The sequence below is a fragment of the Onychostoma macrolepis genome, chromosome 20 (genome assembly GCF_012432095.1).
Source record: "Onychostoma macrolepis isolate SWU-2019 chromosome 20, ASM1243209v1, whole genome shotgun sequence".
NCBI lineage: Eukaryota > Metazoa > Chordata > Actinopteri > Cypriniformes > Cyprinidae > Onychostoma > Onychostoma macrolepis.
Genome location: NC_081174.1, coordinates 489,898 through 513,285, shown reverse-complemented (window position 1 = coordinate 513,285; position 23,388 = coordinate 489,898). Strand labels below are relative to the sequence as shown.

General features: G+C 37.4%; 1 protein-coding gene across 4 annotated transcripts; it reads right to left on the bottom strand.

Moving 5' to 3' along the window:
• Positions 1–139: 139 nt before the first annotated feature.
• tube1 (tubulin, epsilon 1) lies at positions 140–20,873 on the bottom strand. 4 transcript variants are annotated; one of them, XM_058756654.1, is made up of 12 exons: positions 20,702–20,873; positions 19,650–19,723; positions 15,971–16,023; positions 15,784–15,829; positions 12,902–13,017; positions 5,843–5,964; positions 5,573–5,760; positions 4,956–5,128; positions 4,565–4,705; positions 3,075–3,215; positions 945–1,119; positions 140–766 (listed from the first exon to the last, which is right to left on the bottom strand). In XM_058756654.1, exons 1-12 carry the CDS (start codon positions 20,724–20,726, stop codon positions 617–619), a joined length of 1,404 nt encoding a protein of 467 aa, XP_058612637.1. In that variant the 5' UTR covers positions 20,727–20,873; the 3' UTR covers positions 140–616. The 4 variants fall into 4 exon arrangements, with proteins under 4 accessions (XP_058612637.1, XP_058612638.1, XP_058612639.1 ...); XM_058756655.1 differs by lacking the exons at positions 15,784–15,829; positions 15,971–16,023; XM_058756656.1 differs by lacking the exons at positions 15,784–15,829; positions 15,971–16,023; positions 19,650–19,723 and having other exon boundaries at positions 20,702–20,853.
• Positions 20,874–23,388: the final 2,515 nt, after the last annotated feature.

Genomic DNA, 23,388 nt, shown 5'->3' with positions numbered 1-23,388 from the left:
GCTTTGTGCCAATGCCAAGAATATAGAATTGAGTGTGTAATCTAGTTTCAGATAAAGTGACATTTCTTGTGTTTTACTGATGTGTATTGATGACAAATGAATCTGTGATTCTTCTTCTATTAAAAATACATTATCCAGGCACTGTTTGATATGACTATTTTATTCATTTTTTATATCAAAGAAAAAGTGATAACATTTTACAGGTGAAGGGTGCCATTTCTGTGCATCTAGTACGCAGATAGGCAATTCAGGACCATTGTCTTGCAGAGTTAAGGTCCGGGCCTAATCAGACACAACTCCATTTTAAGTTATTATTATAACTTAATAACTTAAAATAAATGAATAAAAAGAAAATAGTCTTTGGGCTTACTTGAAAATTGCAGACAGGCATGTTTGATTGGGGATAGAGCTCAACTCTGTTTGACTCAATATTGTCTGTTATGCTGTAGGTAGCAATAACAGATCTACTCTAAATTCACACCACTGGCTGAGCCAATGTTTCTATGCCTCTAAAACAGAGACATTTTCATCAATAAATAATTGGTCCAAAAATATGAAAGATTTATTTTATGTGCATGCAGAAATGTTTGATCAGTTTGTCTATTATACACACAAGTCAGGTGGCGATGGTGAGTCTGGGAGCGCTGGGCATGAGAGGACTTTCCAGGTGTGTGTATTCTTCAATTAGAGCCGAGATAGATGACAAGGCCTCACTGAATCCAGCCAATTCCATGCCGTCAACTGCTAGATAGTGATGCAAGTGAGCCTGTGAGAAGCATGACATTTCAAAAGTTTGTGAGTTTGTGCATATATATATATATATATATACACACACACACACAAGTAAAACCTGTTACTGTTGAGAGAACCAGTGCATGCCGCGGCATTACAAAATGATCCAAATGTAACGTCATTTTGCTATTGATATGCTATGCTAGACACACCTTCCTACGGTACAGCTTCAGAAAACGCTCCCTTAGTTCAAAGAAGGTGGATTTCACGCAAGTGTTGTTGGCTAAAGCCAGCAGAGAATGTGAGTGACACACAGGAGGGACTGAACACAGACTAGTCTTCCATCCTTCCTGATTCCATGGGACAAACGGAAGTGTGGGCTTTAGCCTAAGGGGGAAAATAAATTAATTAATTAAAAAAAGAACAGATTATTCTGTAATGAAGTACTCAAGTACATCATCATGGAGATAAGCTGTGTTACAAAACCTTGAAAGCTGCCTACTTAGCATTTTATAGTATCACAGGAGTGCTCCTAATGCAAAGTCTGTGTCAAATAGTAGCCATTCATGGGTAAATATACAATTTACAAAAGTTGTAATATTATAACAAATATTGTAAAACGGTGGACTGAGTCTAAACCAATGCAAGACAAAAAAAAAAAAAAAAAAAAGTAAAAAAAATTAGCAGTAAAAAAATTATCTATATAGTTTTACTAATGCTAATTCCACCCTAATTTGAGTAACACTTTATTTTGATAGTCCACTTTAGACATTCTACTAACAGTAAGTAACTTTGCAACCACATGTCAACTAGCAGTCATTAGAGTATTAGTAGACTGTCTGTTTAATATCTTCTAACACTTTATTTTGATGGGTCCACAACATACTATGAGAAACTTTGCAAGTACATGTCAACTTATTCTACTAACCCTAAACCTGACCCAACAGTCTAGTCTGAGAGTAAGTAGACATGTAGTTGCAAATGAATGAGAATTAGTTTACATGTAGTTACAAAGTTACTTATAGTTTGTGCTAATAAGAAGTACTGCGATGTACTGAGTACTCTATGACCATTTACACCTGGTATGAAGTCTTTATTGAACCGATCCCAAATGGTCAGCCGAGACATGTTATCATTTACACCTGCAAGGGAGTTCACTCAAATATTAAGATGATCTGTGAGGGCAACTGATAACAGAATTTTGTTTTTGGGCGAACTAACCTTTAACCTGTACTTCAAGGACATGTTTGTTCAAATCTCCCATGTTTGGATTTCATCAAGACACTCCCTACTTATTTTGTCTCACATTTAGGGATTGAAAAAAAAAATAATAATCTGACTGAGCTTTTTTTACAACTGATGAAAAGTCATAATCCTTTAAATACTTGAGAAGATGTGTTTTCTATTACCCAAGTCTATTTATAAACTTTCCTGTTAACTTTTTTTATTATTATTTAGAAGCTTTTCTATTACAGAAGTATGTTTGTGTAATTTCAAAGCTATCCGTCTCAAAAAAGTGCATAGAGACCATGTATTGCAAAAACATTAGTTTTATTTTTAAAGTCATTCAACCATCTTACAATAAGTAACCTGTCAGTGCATATGTTTTTATTTATCTTGTAACACCAAACAATTTTTAAGTCGATTTGCAAAACCTAGACTTGTATAGAAATACATATAAAAAGCCAGCATTCCCCCCATCACTGAAGCGGCCAATGACTAATAATTTTAGTTCGGCTCGAGATCTACACACTTGCAAAAAAAAATAAATAAAATAAAATAAAAAACTACCTTTATAACCAAAGAAGCTGTCTGCATTGCAAAATCTTTTACATCGTATCTGCAATTTATTTATGAGAATCCATTAAATGAGCATGCACCCTATGGCATTTTTAGCAGATTTCTTCTTCACCGGTGACTTATTTAAATGCCTTTTATTGGCAAGTACGTTCATGTCCTCAAAAGATATACGTGTGATTGGATGTAAAGCTAAAAGCTGAAAAACACGCAAAATGAAATATTTGAAGCCATGTGAGCAGCTCTAAATATTACATTTAGATTGATACTTTTTATTCATTTTCACATTTCACTTTAATTGTGAGTCACGATTTAGTTTAATTGTGCTGAAATTGCTCCTCAATAATCTGATACATGGTGTATCTATGCCATGCATCCAGTTGATGTTAATCCATCCTAGCAACAAAGAACTTCAGTCCCTGCACTATACATCACTTCTGAATAGAAATCAGCTTTATGTAGACAGTATACGAGGCAGCTTACTAGGATTTGGACAGAGTCATAAAGTGAGAAAAATGTATATTAGAGTAAAAAAAGAAACAAACCGCTCAATATTCCGGCGCAGATCTGACAACTGAACATTTCCACGCAGCATAAGAGCACAGGCCAGATACAGGTTGTGTTTGGGGTCGGCTCTGATTAGCTGATGCTCCTTACTAAATGCATCTGAGAACATCTGATCCAGCCTACAGAACACAGCACAGCATCCATTTGGTGATGACAAAACACACATGAAGAGGTTTTTCCATATAAAGTCTCTCCCTTCCATGCAGTGTTGTTGGCATGGGGGACATCTGGAATATTATCCAATGACCTGTAATGAGCAGGCGCCTAATAAGGTTCTCTGTGGCAGAGATATTAAACTTCAGTTTGAAAGGTCACTGTCCTGCAGAGTTTAGCTCTAAAGGGTTTATCACACTACACTTTTCGTTTTATTGACTTACTTTCGTATGCATGCAAATGTGGGAGACCAGAAATGTGCTGCATGAAACTATATTTTTTACATGTATGCTCTATGCCAGGGGTTCTTAACTCTGGCCCTCGAGGTCCACTTTCCTGCAAAGTTTAGCTCCAACCCTAATCAAACACATCTGGACAAGCTAATCAAGGTCTTCAAATTTACTGGCAGGCGAGTTTGATCAAGGTTGGAGCTAAACTCTGCAGGAAAGTGGACCTTGAGGGCCAGAGTTGAGAACCCCTGTTCTATGCAATTGTCTTGATAAAAACAAGAAGGTCACTATTGGCATGCAATGCAACAAAGATTGTTGAAGTCAACTGATGTTACTAATAGACCAAGCAATCTCTGTGTAATAACAGAAGGATGGCAGCATCATTACGTTTAAGTCATTTTTACCCTCCTGGAATTTGGCTCTAAATCTCAGGTGAAAATGTCATTTTGACCCCCCTTTACAAAACAGTGGATTGCTCAGTAAATATACATCTATGACATTTAATATTTTGGCGTTCATCACTATACATATTAATCTTCCTTCAGAAAAATATTGAGCTGGGGAAGTTTCTGAAATTCGGTCATTATAATAATAATAATAATAATAATAATAATAATAATAATAAAATAAAAAAAACACTTAAAGACTGCTTAAGTACAATTGTAAACAATAAATTCAAGAACTGACTGTTCACTTGCTGTCTAACACATCCCAACCTTTTAAATGTGCCACTGTAATAATATATTCAATGCTATTCACTTCACCGGTCAGTGGTTTTAATATTGTGGCTGATCAGTGTATTTATTTATTTATTAATGTCTATGGCATTTTCATATTATAATAATTTACACAACTTTGAAAAGAATGAAAATTAATAGTATAAAGTAAAAGTAAAATTTATATCATTTTAAGCCCACTGATATAGAGAACAGGGAGTGATTTTCAGCATAGCTACAAAAATTAAATTAAATTAAAAACTACAAAACAGTCATTTGTTTTATATATATTGCAATTGAGGCAGGTACTGTATAAGAGCATTCAATGAGAAAATGGGTAAAAATTACTGTAGATATATAATGACAAACCTGCGTGTTGGTATGTTGACATCAGCAAGTGTGTATAGAGGAGTTAGACTGGGCAAAAGGTAGTGTAACCGTGGGAACGGAACAAGGTTCATGGCTATCTCATTCAGATCCATGTTGAGAGAGCCCTCAAACCGTGCTGAACTGCAAGAGAAATTAATTCAAAACAATTAAATTAGTGAGAAAATGTCTCACTTTTTTTTTTTTTTTTTAAAGAGTCAAAAGACAAGGTCAGCTACATTGCCTTCTATAAGCTTTTTATTTTTAGAATGTTTTCCAGTTAATTAAAAAAATATTTAAGTGCCAATTTTAAAAATTATCCACCAATCTGAGACTATAAACCAGAACAAAATAGCTCAGCAGATAATGTCCATTGTCACAAAGCATTTAGTACCTGGTAATATTAAGAAGTAGATTGGCCACAATGTTGTTCATGGCATCAAAAGGTTTCTCGACCTTCACCACCCCTCCTCGTCCTGAGATGATGGTACAGTCCTTCTTGATGGTACAGCTTGGTTTGCCAGTGTTGGACATGTGTTGTATCTTACCAACAATATCAACCAGAGACTACAATAAAAGGTCAAAAGAAAAAAAAAATTTAGATCATCATGATATACCGACCTTCACGCTGTTCCAAAACTTTATGACGTCCCTTCATATGTGTAACACAACAGGAACAATTTTGGGAAAAGCAGCAGTGACAAGGTCTGTCAAGTTATAAACGGGCTAAAAAAAAAAAAAAATACAATAAAATGTAGTCTGTGTGACTTAAAAACTGTATTCCAACTTTTCCAAAGGCACGAATCCACAGCTTTGTATGAGGAACAGACTGATATTTAAGTCATTATTCAAATATTTCCATCCAGTCCAATCTAGTTTGGTAATGAGACGTGAGCAAAGTTGTTTAGCATCATTGACGTCAAATATGGTGCAAAGTGTCTTCACATGCTTTATTAGAATATACATGACCGCAAAAAGGGTTTGAGAGCTATGATGCCAGGAGAGGGATACCTGGTTATCAACCGGCAAGACACAGTCTGCGTGTTCTGTGAGTTCTTTCATGGCTAGGACGCTGTTGTAAGGAGAGGTGATGACATCATCTTCTGCTGTCGGGTAGACAGAGGTCACTATCCGACATACCTCTGGGAACTCGTCTTCTAGAAGCTTCAACACAAACGTGCCTAACCCCGAACCAGTACCTAAACACACAAATGTACACTTAAGTCAGCCCATGTTTCTCAACCACCAGCACGGGTAACATGCCAGACGTCAGAAGCTTACCTCCTCCCATAGAGTGAATGAGGAAGAAGCACTGAAGGCAATCACAGTGTTCTGCAGCCTTGCGGACCTGATCCACAATCTGCTCTCTGTAGGCCAAGCCATATGTGTGATACCCGACCGCCCTAAGAGTCACAGACCAATAATAGTATCAGTCAATGATTAACAGTAACAAAAAAAAACAATGCATAACTAAAAATCCTGTCATTAAAAGTCAGCACACTTGGAATACTGTTTGTCCAATCTGGAACTAATCCTTGTACGCATTCTAAAATTCTAATAATTTGTTATGATAAAATTGTACACCCGTCTACATGCCTTAAAATGTTGCCTCAGTAGACTGCTCACCAGTTTTTGGAACAGGGCTATCAAAACAGCATCATATTATGAAGGACTACAAATGTTTTAAAGTATAAACAAATTTATGCTTAAAACAACTGTGGTTTAATAGCTAGGTTTAGCATGTATTTGCTTTAGTTAATAACCAATTTTAGCATGAAAACTTGTAATAATTTTGGTGAACTGTTTGTTTTTTAACACTAAAACTGCAAGTCAACGTGAAAATGACTCTGAAAAAACGTGACTCTGACTCATTTTTGGCCTTAGGTTATGACTGGCTGGTGTCATTTCAATCAAAATCAAAGTTTCTGAATATCTGTCTAGAATGACAAGCAATTGACCTTGAGCACTGATACATGAAGAACCACTTAACCAGTCAAGAACTATAAAGTGTGACTGTTCAGTAACATGCCTGGAGGCTGTCAGGAGCTTCTGAAGTATAAAAGCACATGGGTGTGTCAACCACATGAGGAATAGTAACATAGGCCTGGTTTACATCTGGTATGGAGATCCATCTCAGGTGATCAGTGACAAGCGGTCAGAGACATGTTTTTTACAAGTTGCACTTACATGCGTGTGATCGGATTTCGAGATGAGGGTGTTACGTCCTGTGGACGTATTTGTAAAACGTGCGATCTTGGGAGAGTGATGTCACCTATTGGGCATGTTACGCGTTGCATGTTTGTACTTCTCTCGCTCTTGCTCTCTCTCCCTGTCGCAGACCGCTAATTGGGTTCCAGCTGATGCTCATGATCCATCAGTACTGAGTGAACGCCGCAGAAACCCAAGAAGTATAAGACAGCAAAGAAACAATGCCGGAGTGCTGACAGCGACGCGTTCACTCTTTGTCCTGATCCAGAAATGTTTTCTTGTGTAGCCCAGTGTGACCGGGTGCGGTCTTTACCTCTTAACTTTGTGAATTAATTGCTCAATCGCAAACTATGAGAGTGCGTGTGAACGCTATGTCGTATTTTCCATATGTTAAAGGTCCCATGACATGCTGCTTTTTGGATGCTTTTATATAGGCCTAAGTGGTCCCTAGTACTGTATCTGAAGTCTCTTTCCCGAAATTCAGCCTTAGTGCAAAATTTCAGCCACAACGAGCCAGTCCCACAATGAGCTTTCCTTAGGACGTGCCATTCTGTGTCTGTAGCTTTAAATGCTAATGAGGAGGAGAGAGGCGGGGCAAGGTGGAGGGTGGGTGTGTGGCCTTAACCAGCTTTTCAAAATGTTTTTATATCACTGTATTTCTGAAGGAAACCGACTGTTTTCAGAAAATTTGGGATGTCATTTTCATTTCATTTTGCATGCAATGTCTGATAAAGCAGCGTTTGTGAGCGGAGCTCTGCTTTGTGTACAGCGTTACCACGGAAACCGCTATCTCTGAGCTCTAAAAGCACCTCCTGCTGGCAGAGAATGAATTTGCATATAAGCCGCAACAAATAGAATCCAAGTCTGTGAGAAACACTGTACACATACTTCGGTGTTCATTTGTACATCCAAACACTGAGCAACTCCACGCTTCGCTCGTTTGCAAGCCATGATGTCTGAAAAAAAAAAAAACGCTCGCCTCGCATGGTAGTAGCTCATTTTCTCATGGGCGGGCAAAGCAGAGAAAGGGGACCTTTCCCCGTATGACGACATAAAGGGAAGATTCCAGATTGGGCCATCTGAGCTTCCATTTTCTCAAAGGCGAAGCAGGATACCCAGGGCTCGGTTTACACCTATCAACATTTCTAGCCACTGGGGGACCATAGGCAGGCTAGGGGAACTCGTATTAATGTTAAAAACCTCATAAAGTGAAATTTTCATACCATGGGACCTTTAATGATTATTTTGTTTTACTTTCAATTTGTGTGTAAATACCTTTGTTTGCCTTTTTGGAAGCGCTAGGGAGAGGGTGCAATTTTTTTTGAACTTGAAATTTTGCCTATGTTAGTCAGGGAGTAAGGTAAGGTACTCTGGTCATTTATTATCTGGAGCATTTATTTATTTTTCTTTTGGTTAGGTTATTTAAAACTTTTGTTGATAGTTAGAGAGTTTTATTTGTTATAGTGGCCTTGCCCTCTCCTGAAGATTTGCTTCCTTTGCTATTAATAAAATAACTACTTGCTGAATTTTTGTGTTTTGTGTTTGTGCTTTTCTGGATCAGGGGATTGATGTGACCATGTTTTTTTTTTGTTATGACCTCACTTACCCCTAGACCAACTGGGAGGTTTGTAACAAGGGTGGCAATGAAAGAAAATCCTCATGACTGCATACATCATGTCAAAAGCAACAAAAAGTGTGGAGATAAAAGTTTTGACCCTTGTTTTATCACAACAGCTGACTTGAGAAGTCACATTGACTAATTGAGCTATTATGCTACAAATTTACAAATGCAATTTGATCACATGTTTTGACCCAATATAGTCGAAAGTAAACGAGCTAAAACATTTTGGTCCTCGTTTACACTAAACGGGGGCCATAGCCATCTCATAAAAGAGGAAATTAAGATTTTCCTTGACAAAGCATTCTTGTGTTCTTGACAAATGATTTTCATCTGGCTGAAGAATAAACATCTGTCAAAAACCTGCCAGCCTGTCATATGAACTTACAGGTTTGGTTTTATCTGTGTCCCGAATACATCTGTGTGTTATGGGTTGGGTTATGAATTGATAATGAGATTGTTTCATATCAATTAAGCCATAATAATGCTATTTCTGGTCTGCATTTAATTACTTTGATTATTAGGAGCAAAGACCAACTCAAAGAATTGCCCAAATAGTGGGGGATTTAAGAGCATATTATGTATATTAATATGGCTGGGTGCTATTAGAGATATTAATGAGGGTGTTCGTGACCAACAATATGACAATAACTATCACAAATCAGCTATTTTATACAAATGCATTTTAATTCATTTAAATGTTTTCACATCTTTCAAATCTTTTTTTTTTTTGTCAAAACAATACTTGTAAAATCCCAAATGTAGATTGCTTCTTTCTTTCATGCCTGCAATAACTGTAGATATGTTTTGTCAAAGGTTTAACAATAAAACCTTTTTTTTTTCTTCCTAGCACCATTTTGGCAGCTTGGTTTCAATACAATGAACTCTTATGTGTCAAAAGATTTATAAAAATGAGTGTCAAAATTCTAATTCTCAATTCATGACCCCATTATTGAACTGAATTTTTACATGGCAAGCCTGACCTAAGCATAAAAACCTCACTTGCGTGTACTAAATTGCTTTTTAGGCCATTAATATGACCAAAGTCTTCATCTCTTTGGGTGCAAAAATTACTTGGTGCATCTTTAATGAGGTACAGTAGTAATTACTGATTGAGGCATGTCTGACTAGCAGACATGAGACTGACGCATACAGGCGTGAGGTAAAATTCTATAAGAAACCAGGTCCACTGTCCAAGTATACTCTATTTGATAGACATGCGGACTAGAAAGTGGACGGTGTTATTATAAGCAGATGTGCAGAGTAAGTGCATTTAATGCTTGGGTGTTTCACGGCTCATTAAACTTCTCACACTGCAATAACTCTAAAATGAAAGTGCTTCTTTCGAGGCTCACAGAGGAAAATCCGAGTTGAGCTTGAGGCTATGAGAGTGAGCAGTGACACTGTTAGGTTCTCTGGGCCCTCAGTATAGTGCATTTCATTGGGCCCCCTCAGTCAAAATCGTGAACCATCCTTTGGGGGCAAGTTGTGGGTCCCCCAATAGTTCTCCCCTCCTGTACTCAGTCCCAATTCCAAACTGCAACACCCCTTCTCAGGTAGAGTTTGCACATGAGAAGTTGCGAGGTGTTCTAGCAAGTTGTGTTCTGTCCTATATAAATTTTGCTCTGGTCAGGTAAAGGTTTTGTTGCAAACATAGCTTTCTTTTCAATTTGATGTCAAGTTGTGGTGCTGCAGATGTTTTTTCCTCCAACCTTTGAGTAGCAAGAGGTTTCACAGGCTTCGTTACAGATTTACAATGACCACATGAGCCAGTGGCTTAAATCTGATCTGCTTGTTCTGGAAGCTGCAACAAGGCTGTTACTGCTAAGAAATAATGAATCTGCATTGGATTGGATGAAGTGATTATTCTTGTTTATAAAGTACATGGGTTAAGTTCGCCTGTTGGCATTTGAGCTCACTCTACTAGAAGAGTTGTTCTTACTTGCGTGTTATCTAGTGGTCCATCTTTGGAAGATTGGTGTAGTGGTTGAATGGGTCTCTTAGATTTTAGAATCTGGATGTTGACATTCATCTGTTCAGGGGTATATTCTGTTTCAGTACATAGTACTCACAGGCTGATAAACTGTCAGTAACATTGTAGTATGGTGTTGTGGTGAGGTGTTCCCACAGTGTAAGCTACTGACATAGCACTAAATTAACCTATAAAAAGGAAAGTTTCTGTTATGTATGTAACCCTGGTTCTATAAAGAATGAGATGCTGCATCAAGTGTAGATAGAAGAGATGTGTCTTTAGCAGTTTCTTGAAGATGGGATGGCCTCTTTGGGATGGCACAATAATGCAATGTTCACTTGCAGAATGCAAGCTTCTGGAGGGCACAGAAGTCTGAAGTAGTGAATTTAAGTAAAAGGGAGCAGAGTAAGTGGTTGTTTTGTAGGCATACATCAATGTTTCTGGCTGTTTTTAAAAGAGTTATGGTTGATGAGCCTAGTTGGATGGAGAAATTGTGAAGTGATGGGTTGGCTGAAACCACAAGCAGTTCTGTCTTGGCAAGTTTGAGTTAAAGGTGATGGTTCTTTATCCAGCAAGAAATGTCTGTTAGACATGCTGAGATATGAGCAGCTATCGTCGGATCATCAAACAGGAATGAGAGGTAGAGTTGAGTGTCATCAGCATAGCAGTGATATGAAAAGTCATGTTTCTGAATGACAGAACGTAGTGATGCCATGTAGATAAAGAAAAGTGGACTAAGAACTGAGACCTGAGGCACCCCAGTAGTTAGATGTTGTGACTTAGACATCTCACCCTTCCAAGATACTTTGAAGGACCTATCTGAGAGGTAAGACCCGAACCACTGTAGTGTGGTTCCTGAAATGCCCTTTGCCATGAGGGTTGACAGGAGGAACTGGTGGAAAGCAGTGGAAAGATCCAGCAAGATAAGAAATGAAGATTTGAAAGCCGCTCTTGCCAGTCTTAGGGTTTCAACAACTGAGAGAAGGGCAGTGTCGGTTGAATATCCACTTCTGAAGACAGACTGGTTGCTGTCTAGCAGGTTTTTCTGTGTGAGAAAGGCAGAGACTTGGTCGAACAACTCTTTCAAGTGGTTTTGCTATGAATGGAAGAAGGGATACCAGTCTGTAGTTTTCTAAAAGTGCTGGGTAAAGAGTGGGTTTCCTATGTAGTGGGGTTACCCGAGCCTGTTTAAATGCTGAGTGAAAGACACCAGTGTGAAGGGATGTGTTAATGATATGAATGAGAGTTTTTGTTGTTGTTCCATCTCTTCCATTTCTTTTTTGACTATGGAACAATAGCCTGGGACAATGTTGCCACCTTGTGGGCCAAACTAATTAGTGCAAGATAAATTATGTGCAAGCTGCTGTGCATGTATAGAGTGCATGTACTGTGCTGATAATGAAATTTATGTCACATACAATGTATGCATACCCAAGCATACTATGTGTGTAAAAAAAAAAAAAAAAAAAAAAAAGTAGTATACTTTAGGCTTTAGCCACTGGGTTAGCATGTATGCATGGAAAGGATGTTGTGCCTTTCGCAATTAAGAACACAGTGTGTGTGGTAGAGAGTACATGTAGAATATGTCTGCACTGCAAACTACTTGGGACAAGATCACATTTTCAAGAGCATTTGCACTCAGCCAGGACTCAGACTCGAATGAGCTAGTCTTGACTAATCACAGAAAATATGGACTTTGACTTGAGATGAAGTCCACATCCCGGGTTTGTACAGACATAAAGGGTTAGTTCACCCCAAAATGAAAATTCATTACTCACCCTTATGTCGTTCCAAACCCGAAAGACCTTCGTTCATCATCGGAACACAAATTAAGATATTTTTGATACTCTCCAAAATGGCGGAAGACAGTAACTCGGGGGAGAAGAATTGTTGAATAAAGTTGTTATTTTTGTTTTCTTTGCGCACAAAAAGTGTTCTCGTAAGTTGAGCTGATGTCACATGGACTGTTTTACAGATGTCCTTACTACGTTTCTGGACCTGGGAACATTACAGTTGTGTTGCTGTCTATGGGAGGGTCAGAGAGCTCTTGGATTTAATCAAAAATATTTTATTTTGTGTTCCGATGAGGAACGAAGGTCTGATGGGTTTGGAACGACATGAGGGCGAGTAATTAATGACAGAATTTTCATCTTGGGGTGAACTAACCCTTTAAGTACTACAACACTGCAGTAATGCCCAATAGGTTTTGACAGCAACCTGCACTCATAATTGACATTTTTTATGCCACATTAGAACCAAAGACTATTTTCATGCTGTGATTGTTTTTTTTTTTTTTACATGCCCAAGTTTTTTTCTTGGCATTGGACTTTTAAAAATTATGCACGTGATGTACTGTGGTATTAAATGTATAAAATAATCTCTACCTGTTGACAAATTTCTGTCTTTGCAAAGTATATAACATCATATCGTCCATCACTAGTAGGACTGTATCTATTTTAAAACCAATCATTGCACATTCACACACTGAACAGAGTATGCATGTAGAAGCAGTGTGAGAGTCCCTGCCAAGACAGACTCTTACCAGTTGTTCCCTGAACCAGAGACATCACTTATGAGTTGTGTGCCGCTGAAGAGAGAACGTAACGGCCCCTGCAGAATCTCTCCTAGGACTCCCTCCTCCATGTCCACTAACACGGCCTGCAGACACACACACAGATACAATTGATTTTCTGTTATGTTGGGGACTTACCATTGACATCTGTTTTTATTAGGAATTGTCATTTTATCTACTCAAGTACTGGATATTAAAGGGAACCTATTATGCAAAAATCACTTTTATAAGGTGTTTGAACACAGTTCTATGGCTGCAGTGTGTAAAAACAACCAGCCTATAATGTAAAAAATCCACCAACTCATTTTTTTATAAAAACCAATAAATCATGAACAGTCTCTCCAAAAGAGCTGTTTCAGATTCTCCCTCTGTTCATGTCACTGAGGGGGAAAAGTCCTGCCCATTTGTGACGCTCTCTGCTCTATTAGCATAAACACAGCCCTGAGTGAGAAGCTGCGGTCCGCCATTACTGGAGATATATACAATGTCAGCACCAAAGAGGTATTACAAGTGTTGTGTTTTGGGATGCACTAATGAACATAGGAGTTGCCATAATGATTAATCTCCCCTCATCTGAGCCGAGGACACTGTGGTTAAATTTAATTTTAGAAGGAAATATCCTTCGAAATTCGTAACGTCCCCTAAATGTTTATGAATCAATACCAACGCTTCATGCGCGAACATCAGCTCCAGACAAAGTAAGTATCACGTGTTTGTTTTCCAAATTGCCTTTCTGTAAGAGCTTCTTAGCACTCTGTAAGGCTAATTGCTAAAGCTATCATAGTCTCTGCCTGTTTTCACTGATACTGCCTTCAAGTGCTATCAGAATGATCTTAAATAGGAATGTGGTAGTTAAAAGTTGCATATGAAAGCAATGCGAGTCGATCGTTTGAAATTGTCGAGCTCATAATCAGAAGTGGGACTTATAAAGTTTGTGATAGCATGAGACCAGCTATGTTGTTATTTTTATCCTGCCGTGCTCCCCGTCCGTCTAGTGTAATTCATAAAAACAAATTTATTATGCACTGTATATTCAGATGACTGACTTTGAAACAGAGTATGTTTTCGGTAAAGATAACAGCTTGTACTAATAGTGGAATGTTTATTTGCAAAGGCTAGCACTGCTAATGCCGGAGCTTGAGCTCTTGAAGCTCTGCCCTCTTCTCCAGGAGCAACAGCTCATTTGCATTTAAAGCAACATACTCAAAATCAGCGCATTTGGGCTCATACCCTAAAAGTAGCAATTTTAACAAGATATAAAGATTTATCTGTGGGGACATCAGAGACTTATTTTACATCTTGTAAAAAGGGGCATAATAGGTCCCCTTTAATCAATCTAGTACTTGGGAGGAAAGGTTGTACTATTTTTTAATTGTTGGTCTGTGAATGTATTTTTCCCCATGAGAGTTACATTCTATGGTCACTATAGATCGATCTAGTGTTGTCACGGTACCAAAATTTCAGTATTCGGTACCGATACCAGTCAAAATCCACGGTTCTCGGTACCAATTTCGGTACCACATGCTAATTAAAAAAAACACACTATTTTTAATAAAGTCAAACAAAAATAAAAATGTACAAAAATCAATGCCATTCTTTATACTTTATTTAAATTGTGTTTCAAGTTTTTCCGCAAGTAATAAAAGTATGAAAAACAGTAAACAAGTTTCACCCAAATTTAATTTGTCTTTTAATTAATTAAATTTAAACACATTGTATTGTTTTGGTAAATAAAGGGGATTTACTATTAACATTTAAATATGGAAGAAATATTGTGACTTCTTTAAAAAAAAAAATTTAAAAAAAATTATAAATATATATAAAATTATATTTCTGGCACAATGTCTGTAAGATGAACTTTTATTTTGACGGGTTGCCGTGAATACCTTTACATTTCTGTGTAGCTATATGATATGACGCTGGTTTTACTCAATGAAACGGTAAAATGCTCGCGAGGGGACTCTCAGAGCAGTTCTGTAGATATTGTTTATGTATTTATGTCCTCATTGAGACGGCAGATGATGAATCACCGCGAGCGTCACGCGCGCTTCAGTGTATGTAGTAAAAAAAATGAAAAAACCGCGCGTCTCTGCCATTCATTCACTCACACAGAGACTAGCAGAACATGCAGGATTCATATCTGAATCTGAATCGACTTTTGCAGCTTAATATTTACAGATACTAGTCCACGTCGCGATTTGATTTAAGTGCAATGACCTACTTTTGATTAAACTTTGACAAATTCCGTGGCATTCCGTGCTAAACTGTAAATTCCGTTTTTATAACTGGATTCCGAGATTCCGTCCGCGTTTTCTGCATCGCGGAAATCATCGGTCCGTACGCGTCAAGAACCGGGTTGACCGGGTTCTCGGTACCACCGGTACTTAAGAAAACCTGGTACCGTGACGTTTTCACTTTTTTAGTACCGACTTGGTACCGAAGTACCGGGTCTTTTGACAACACTAGATCTATCTATATATCTACATTCTCTCACACACACACACGTTGGGTTTCCATGTTTAGTGGGGACATTCCATATGCGTAATGTTTTTATACTGTCCAAACTGGATTTTCTATGGCCCTACACCTGAACCCCTTATATTTTTAGATTTTCAAAAAAAGTCCATTTTGATTTATAAGCTTGTTCCCTCGTGGGGACCAAAATATGTCTCCACAAGGACAAGGATTTTGGATATTGCTATCTTTGTGGGGACATTTTGTCCCCATAACCTAGGGTTTACCAGGACACACACACACACACACACACACACACACACACACACACGTTAGCAGCCAAAATCTAATGGGTCTCCATGCCCCATCTTCAATACATCACCTAACATGGTGCTCACCCTGGCCTTTAGAGTGTTGATCTTGCCCCCTGTAGAGTCTGCTCCTCTACAAATACACCACACACACAAGTACACACATAAGATTCCACAATAAATCAGCGGATCAGCAAGGAGTTGAGGACATGTGGACAAACAAAGTAACACGAACGGAGTAGAAGGGAGTATAAGAAAAAGAAAGAGAGGCAACCTTTGGTCAACATTTCTAAAGAAGCTGCTCAGCGCCTCATCATAAATTCCCATCTGCAGAGACAAAAGCAAGACTCAGTTAATGGCTTTTTAAGATCAGACTGACAGCAGCATAAAACTTTGCCAGATTTACCCCAACATGGATGACATTTTTTTTTTTTCAAATGTCAGCTATATACACATACATTACATACGCATCTAAAAAAATTCATTTTTTCTTAACTTGTTTCAAAAAGTGAAACTTTCATATATTTTAGATTTATTACATGTAAAGTAAAACTTTTCAAAAGTCTTTTTGTTTTAATTTTGATGATTAGAGCTTACAGCTCATGAAAGTCAAAAATCCAGTATCTCAAAATATTAGAATATTTACATTTGAGTTTCAATAAATGACCATCCCTACAGTATAAATTCCGGGTATCTCTTGTTCTTTGAAACCACAATAATGGGGAAGACTGCTGACTTGGTAATGGTCCAGAAGACAATCATTGACACCCTCCACAAAGAGGGTAAGTCACAGAGGTTCATTACTGAAAGGTTTCACAAGAAAAAAAATGAACTTTATCACGATATTCTAATTTTTTGAGATGCACTTGTATATACAGTATCTCACAGAAGTGAGTACACTCACCTCACATTTTTGTAAATATTTTATTATATCTTTTCATGTGACAACACTGAAGAAATAACACTTGTTACAATGTAAAGTAGTGAGTGTACAGCTTGTATAACAGTGTAAATTTGCTGTCCCCTCAAAATAACTCCACACACAGCCATTAATGTCTAAACCGCTGGCCACAAAAGCGAGTACACCCCTAAGTGAAAATGTCCAAATTGGGCACAATTAGCCATTTTCTCTCCCCAGTGTCATGTGACTTGTTAGTGTTACAAGGTCTCAGGTGTGAATGGGGAGCGGGTGTGTTAAATTTGGTGTTATTGCTCTCACTCTCTCATACTGGTCGTTCAACATGGCACCTCATGGCAAAGAACTCTCTGAGGATCTGAAAAAAAGAATTGTTGCTCTACATAAAGATGGCGTAGGCTATAAGAAGATTGCCAAGACCCTGAAACTGAGCTGCAGCACGGTGGCCAAGACTATACAGCGGTTTAACAGGACAGGTTCCACTCAGAACAGGCCTCGCCATGGTCGACCAAAGAAGTTGAGTGCACGTGCTCAGCGTCATATCCAGAGGTTGTGTTTGGGAAATTGACGTATGACTGCTGCCAGCATTGCTGCAGAGGTTGAAGGGGTGGGGGGTCAGCCTGTCAGTGCTCAGACCATACACCGCATCAAATTGGTCTGCATGGCTGTCGTCCCAGAAGGAAGCCTCTTCTAAAGATGATGCACAAGAAAACCCGCAAACAGTTTGCTAAAGACAAGCAGACTAAGGACATGGATTACTTGAACCATGTCCTGTGGTCTGATGAGACCAAGATAAACTTATTTGGTTCAGATGGTGTCAAGCGTGTGTGGCGGCAACCAGGTGAGGAGTACAAAGACAAGTGTGTCTTGCCTACAGTCAAGCATGGTGGTGGGAGTGTCATGGTCTGGGGCTGCATGAGTGCTGCCGGCACTGGGGAGCTACAGTTCATTTAGGGAACCATGAATGCCAACATGTACTGTGACATACTGAAGCAGAGCATGATCCCCTCCCTTCGGAGACTGGGCCGCAGGGCAGTATTCCAACATGATAACGACCCCAAACACACCTCCAAGACGACCACTGCCTTGCTAAAGAAGCTGAGGGTAAAGGTGATGGACTGGCCAAGCATGTCTCCAGACCTAAACCCTATTGAGCATATGCGGGGCATCCTCAAACGGAAGGTGGAGGAGAGCAAGGTCTCTAACATCCACCAGCTCCGTGATGCCGTCATGGAGGAGTGGAAGAGGACTCCAGTGGCAACCTGTGAAGCTCTGGTGAACTCCACACCCAAGAGGGTTAAGGCAGTCCTAGAAAATAATGGTGGCCACACAAAATATTGACACTTTGGGCCCAATTTGGACATTTTCACTTTTGCGGCCAGCGGTTTAGACATTAATGGCTGTGTGTTGAGTTATTTTGAGAGGACAACAAATTTGCACTGTTATACAAGCTGTACACTCACTACTTTGCATTGTAACAAGTGTCATTTCTTCAGTGTCGTCACATGAAAAAATATAATAAAATATTTACAAAAATGTGAGGGGTGTACTCACTTCTGTGAGATACTGTGTTTGTGTGTCCATATATATATATATATATATATATATATATATATATATAGTATTTATTTTTGGGCTGTTTACAAAGCAAGGCTTAAAAGGCACAGATCCGATCTTTTCACTTTTCAACTTTTTGTCCCTGCCTGTTTACGATGCAAAAAAATTAAAAAAGCTACCTTTTTTCAAACTGACATCCAGAGTTAGTTCAACCAAAAATAAAAATTCTGTTACCATTTACTCACCTTCATTCCCTTCCAAACACATAAGACTTCATTTAATCTTCAAAACACAAATGAAACTCTGTAATCTTAAGACCCAAAAAGATAACAATGAATTCATATGAATCAAGCAGTTTAACCCAAGACTTGTGAAGAGATATGACTGCATTACACAAATGAACAGCTTTAATTTAAGCTTTTAATTACATCTAAACAATGACTAACACACATACATAAAGCACATCATATATGGTAAACACAGAAGCTCATGTGTGCATGATGCGCAAGAACCAGTGAGGTTTGTCCTACCACAAGATGCTTGTTAACCAGTGTGATGTTCACTATGTGTGTTTAAATGTGAATAAAAGCCCAAATTAATTCTCTTCATCGTATATAAAGTGACTATATCTCTTCACAAGACTTGGGTTCAGGAGTTGATCATATAATCATATGGCAAAAGTATAGGAAAACAGGTTTGTCCCTGTCTGTCTCTCTCTCCGTTTCATCAGGGGTCAGCACAACAGAATAATCCTTTATGACCTTTTTGTATCTTCTACATTTTGGTTACCTGGACTTTCGATGCCTGTGTTTCAAAGATTAACTGAAGTCTTATGGATGACATGAGGATGGATGAGTAAATGATAACAATTTTCACTTTAAATAATCTCTTGCTCATAGATATAAAACAAATAATTAAAAAAAAAATAATTATTCACTTGGGCCAGTGACCAGACTGAAGTGTCAACAGATCCAGACATTCCCTCACAGCACAGCAGTAACAATGTTAGAAAATACCTTTTAAGGTGAATCTCATGAAAATAATGCTAACCCCCAATTCATATAACTGTAAAGTAGAATTTAGACATGATAGAGGCACTTGTTGTACTGTCTTTATGCTGGTTTCAATTTTAAAATGTAATGAAACTGAATTTATCATCATCATATAACATTTAAACATTTGTATATGTATTTATATTTAATGCCAAATATAATTTCCTTTTTTGTCTTTTGATTTTAGGGTGAAATGTGACACAGATGTGTTCTTGACAGGCTTAGTGAGATTCACATATTAAATCTAAATCTTACTGTGAATGGAATATCACTAAAAATGATAAATAAACTTCTAATTTACATAAAAAGGATACAAATATTACATACTCAGTCTACCTGTAAAATAGATAGTTTCATGCAAGTCTTAAATTATTAGAAAAAATAACCAAGTATTTGAAAAACATCTCTATGGTGTCATTATTTCTCACTTGATTGACGTGTGCGTGTTCTCTGAGTGCGAGGTCCCAGAAGCGGCAGCCCACCTGATTCCCACACTGACCAACTAAAACACACACACACACACACACACACAACAATGACATGAGGCAACAAGAGGTCAGGGGTGTCATGCACGTTTTTTGTTGTTGTTTATTTGGGAACCAATGACAGCTTGTGCTTTAATAATTTTTTATTTTTTTTTCCCATGCGAGACATTATTGTCTGGTGGAGTATTTTTGGTTTAGTATGGAAGAGGATCTTGCATACTTTTGAACAGGGGTGCCCAACCCTGTTCCTGGAGATATACCTTCCTGCAGAGTTCAGCTCCAACCATGATCTAATTAGGATCTGAAGGAGCACTTGATAATTACAGACAGGTGTGTTTGATCAGGGTTGGAACTGAACTCTGCAGGAAGGTAGATCTCCAGGAACAGGGCTGGGCACCCCTGCTTTTGAACATAAATTAAATAAACTTTTAAATACCAGTATGTATTTGTCAATTTTAAAACTGATGTATTTATTTGCATTTTTAATTAACTGATTTCTACATTTTATTTTAACATGGCAGTCCTGCATATCAGTGGTCTTCTTGTGTTGATAAATCATTTCTAAAAGATCACCCACATTTATGTATGCATGTTTGTTAGTATTTCTGTATGTAGAAGAACTCAAAATCCAGTTGCTTAAAATCTGAAGGGCACACGGTTGGGTTGAATGGATCTTATGCATGACAGAATGTTTATGATGACGGAAAGTCTGCTTTATTACCGACATAAGTTAGCTGAGAGAAGCTAAACAAGAAGAAAACTGCGGTTTGAATACAGACCTAACGTTAGCAGCTGACATGAACAGACTGGCACAGTAATACAGAAACTTCCTGAAATCATGTTTCTTAAAATAAGATTTAGTTCTATTTCCTGAAATTGCCATGGTTACTATACAAACATGACTCTAAATTCTACATTAGGATGTTTGAGCCCCTGTAGCACAGGGAGTAACGCGGTTAACTCTAGTTATGACCATTAAAAATTAACTCTCTTACCTTGGACTACTATGGACTGTGTCATCTTTTTAGTTTATTCCTGTTTATCTACTTTTATATGCATCTAACATCCATCTGTGGACTCATCGCTTGTTATTTGGCGGTTGTTGTTTGCTATAGAAACAGTGGGCGTTTCGCGCGACAATTTGAAGTCAAAGCGTCGTTGGTTGATGACGTACCACAGTGCGCAAGGAAGTTCTGTTTGTAGTTTTTCCTTTTAGTATTTTCCTCTAAGCATTTTATCCACAAATGTAGATTTTCACGACTCCACCTGTTTGTACTCTTCAAGAATTAATAAATAATAATAAAAAAGCTTGTATTTTGTTGTATTTAACTGTATTTGACTTTAATATTTTGTAGGCTACCTGTTTTTTGAGCTGGTGCAGCTGATTTAATGATTAATTTACCCTTTTATATTTATGTGTCTAATTAAGCACTTTGATTGTTATTTGAATGTCATCTTGTTCTTTGTAATAGCCTACTTCTTGATTTTATTTATTTATTTTTTAAAGCTTGTAGCTTTTTTTAATTTTGTCATGTTCAGTCATGTGCTGTTGAAAGATATTTTACTTTAATTTACTTTAAAAAAAAAAGAAAATAAAAGTTTTACACATCCTTTATAAATAACTATTTCAGAGAACAAATCCCTGCATCCCAAACCACATACTATCCACCCTAAACAGTATCCAAGATTAGAATTAGTGTGTCCCAGGTCATAGTATGCTGAAATCCTAAAGATACCCGGTCCAGATGGTCTACTACCCAGATGGGAACAGAGTCTGGGCTAAATCTGGTTTAAATTCAGCACTTCTGGCTTGATATTGATGGATTATCGTAGTGCAGATCCATGCACACTCTCTTCACTTAAATTTGTCAAATCGAAAGATCATGTCCATTCACCAATGTGACAACATTAATCTATGGAATACCTGTTGAGGATACAATTAAATACTTAGGTATTACAATTCTGAGAAATGCAGAGAGACACACTGAAGGTAATTTTGTAGATCAGTTTAAAAAATACCTAAATAATTAAAAATAAATGGTTACAAATTAATCTTTTTGTTATTGTTGTTGTTATCTCTGGTGATTGCATTAGCCCTAAATTAACACATGTAATTTTTCTTGGAATAAGAAATATATTTTAAATATATTTTTCAACAGATGAATGAAATGTTTCTTACGCAAATGGTTTACAGTTCCAGCTTTTTTGTATGAAACCCCTGTTTACTTGATCATCCTGTTAAATTATTGGATTTCACTGCTTTTACATTTTCTAACATTATTAATGGTATCAGACATCCATTTTAATAAAATATTATTGAAAGTATTTTTTCCTACTCAGATTTTACCATCATCATACCTGGGGATGTCTGAGTTCTTAAGTGAGAAATGTTCTAATAGTTCAATCAGACAAGCTCCTACCCATTTTTACCCAACTTTTAACATTCTAAATATATTAGAACCTCATTTAAAAATTCATATTCATCCCAAAATTAAAGAGACTCGCTTTAAATTTTTATCCAGTAAGTTCCTAAGTGTTAAATTTAGGCTATATCAAAAGTGCACTACTGTATGTAGACTTTGTAACTCCTCTACCAACAGAGAACACATTTTTTCATATGAAAATTCTTGTCTTTTGGGATACATTGCAGAATTGGTTAAATGAGAAGAGGTAGCTTTATTGAACTTATTTTTTCGTCTTTTGCAGGTATTACATATTAAATATGGAAGTGTTCATTTGCATGTAGAACTACAACTTCCATAGAAATGTTTTATAAAAAGTATATTGTTGTGAGTATATTAATGTAATATTTACAATAATGTAAATTAATATATAATTTATATAAATTTATGTTTATCTTCAGTTTTGTTATTATTATATTCTTACAACCCGAATTCCGGAAATGTTGGGGTGTGTTTTAAATTGGAATAAGATGAAAACTAGGGCCTGTTTAAACCTGGTCATTTCATGCGTTTTCGCTGATCGGATATCTATCTGATTTGTTAAAACATTTACATTTACATTTGGCCACATAAATGTGTCGTCGCAAAAAGGATATAAATCCGATCTTCAATTCCCGCGCTATATTTAAATTTAACGGAGTTCACGTCAACGAAATCAAAATATAAGCTGCATTTTATTAATTATCAGCTCATTTCAAGTTCAAAGACCGCAATAGGATAGCGCGCAGCATCAGCACTGGAAAAATAAGTTTGTCTTACTACTTTTAATGAAGATGATTGTGTGTTAAGTAGTGATGGGTCGTTCTTGAACGATTCGTTCATTTTGAACGAATCTTTAATGTGACTCTGGAACAACAAGTCGTCTCGGGGAGTGATTCGTTCAGTCGTGCATGCGCAATATCCCATAGGTTCTGCACTGAATCACCTGTTTCGAGTTTTCGGATTTTCCGAGTCGTTCGATCATCATGTGACAGCCCCATACTATTTATATCCGTCTCGAATGCTTTTTTGGAGGGTATTTACACCTGGTATTTTCACGATCAGATACCTATCCGATCAGACAAAACGCCTGAAGTGACCAGGTGTAAAAAGCCCCTAAAAGACTTTCAAATCACATGAGCCAATATTTTATTCACAATAGAACATAGAGAACATAACAAATGTTTAAACAGAAATTTTACACTTTTATCCACTAAATGAGCTCATTTCAAATTTGATGC

Bases quoted from the DNA above. Each gene is read 5' to 3' on its own strand.
- tube1 (XM_058756654.1), bottom strand. From the start codon at position 20,726: ATGACACAGTCCATAGTAGTCCAAG. The intron at 1,120-3,074 runs GTTTGTTTCTTT...TTTCCCCCTTAG, and splicing joins CTGCGCCGGAATATTGAGCG to GCTAAAGCCCACACTTCCGT. The intron at 767-944 runs GTGTGTCTAGCA...TGCTTCTCACAG, and splicing joins TGAAGCTGTACCGTAGGAAG to GCTCACTTGCATCACTATCT.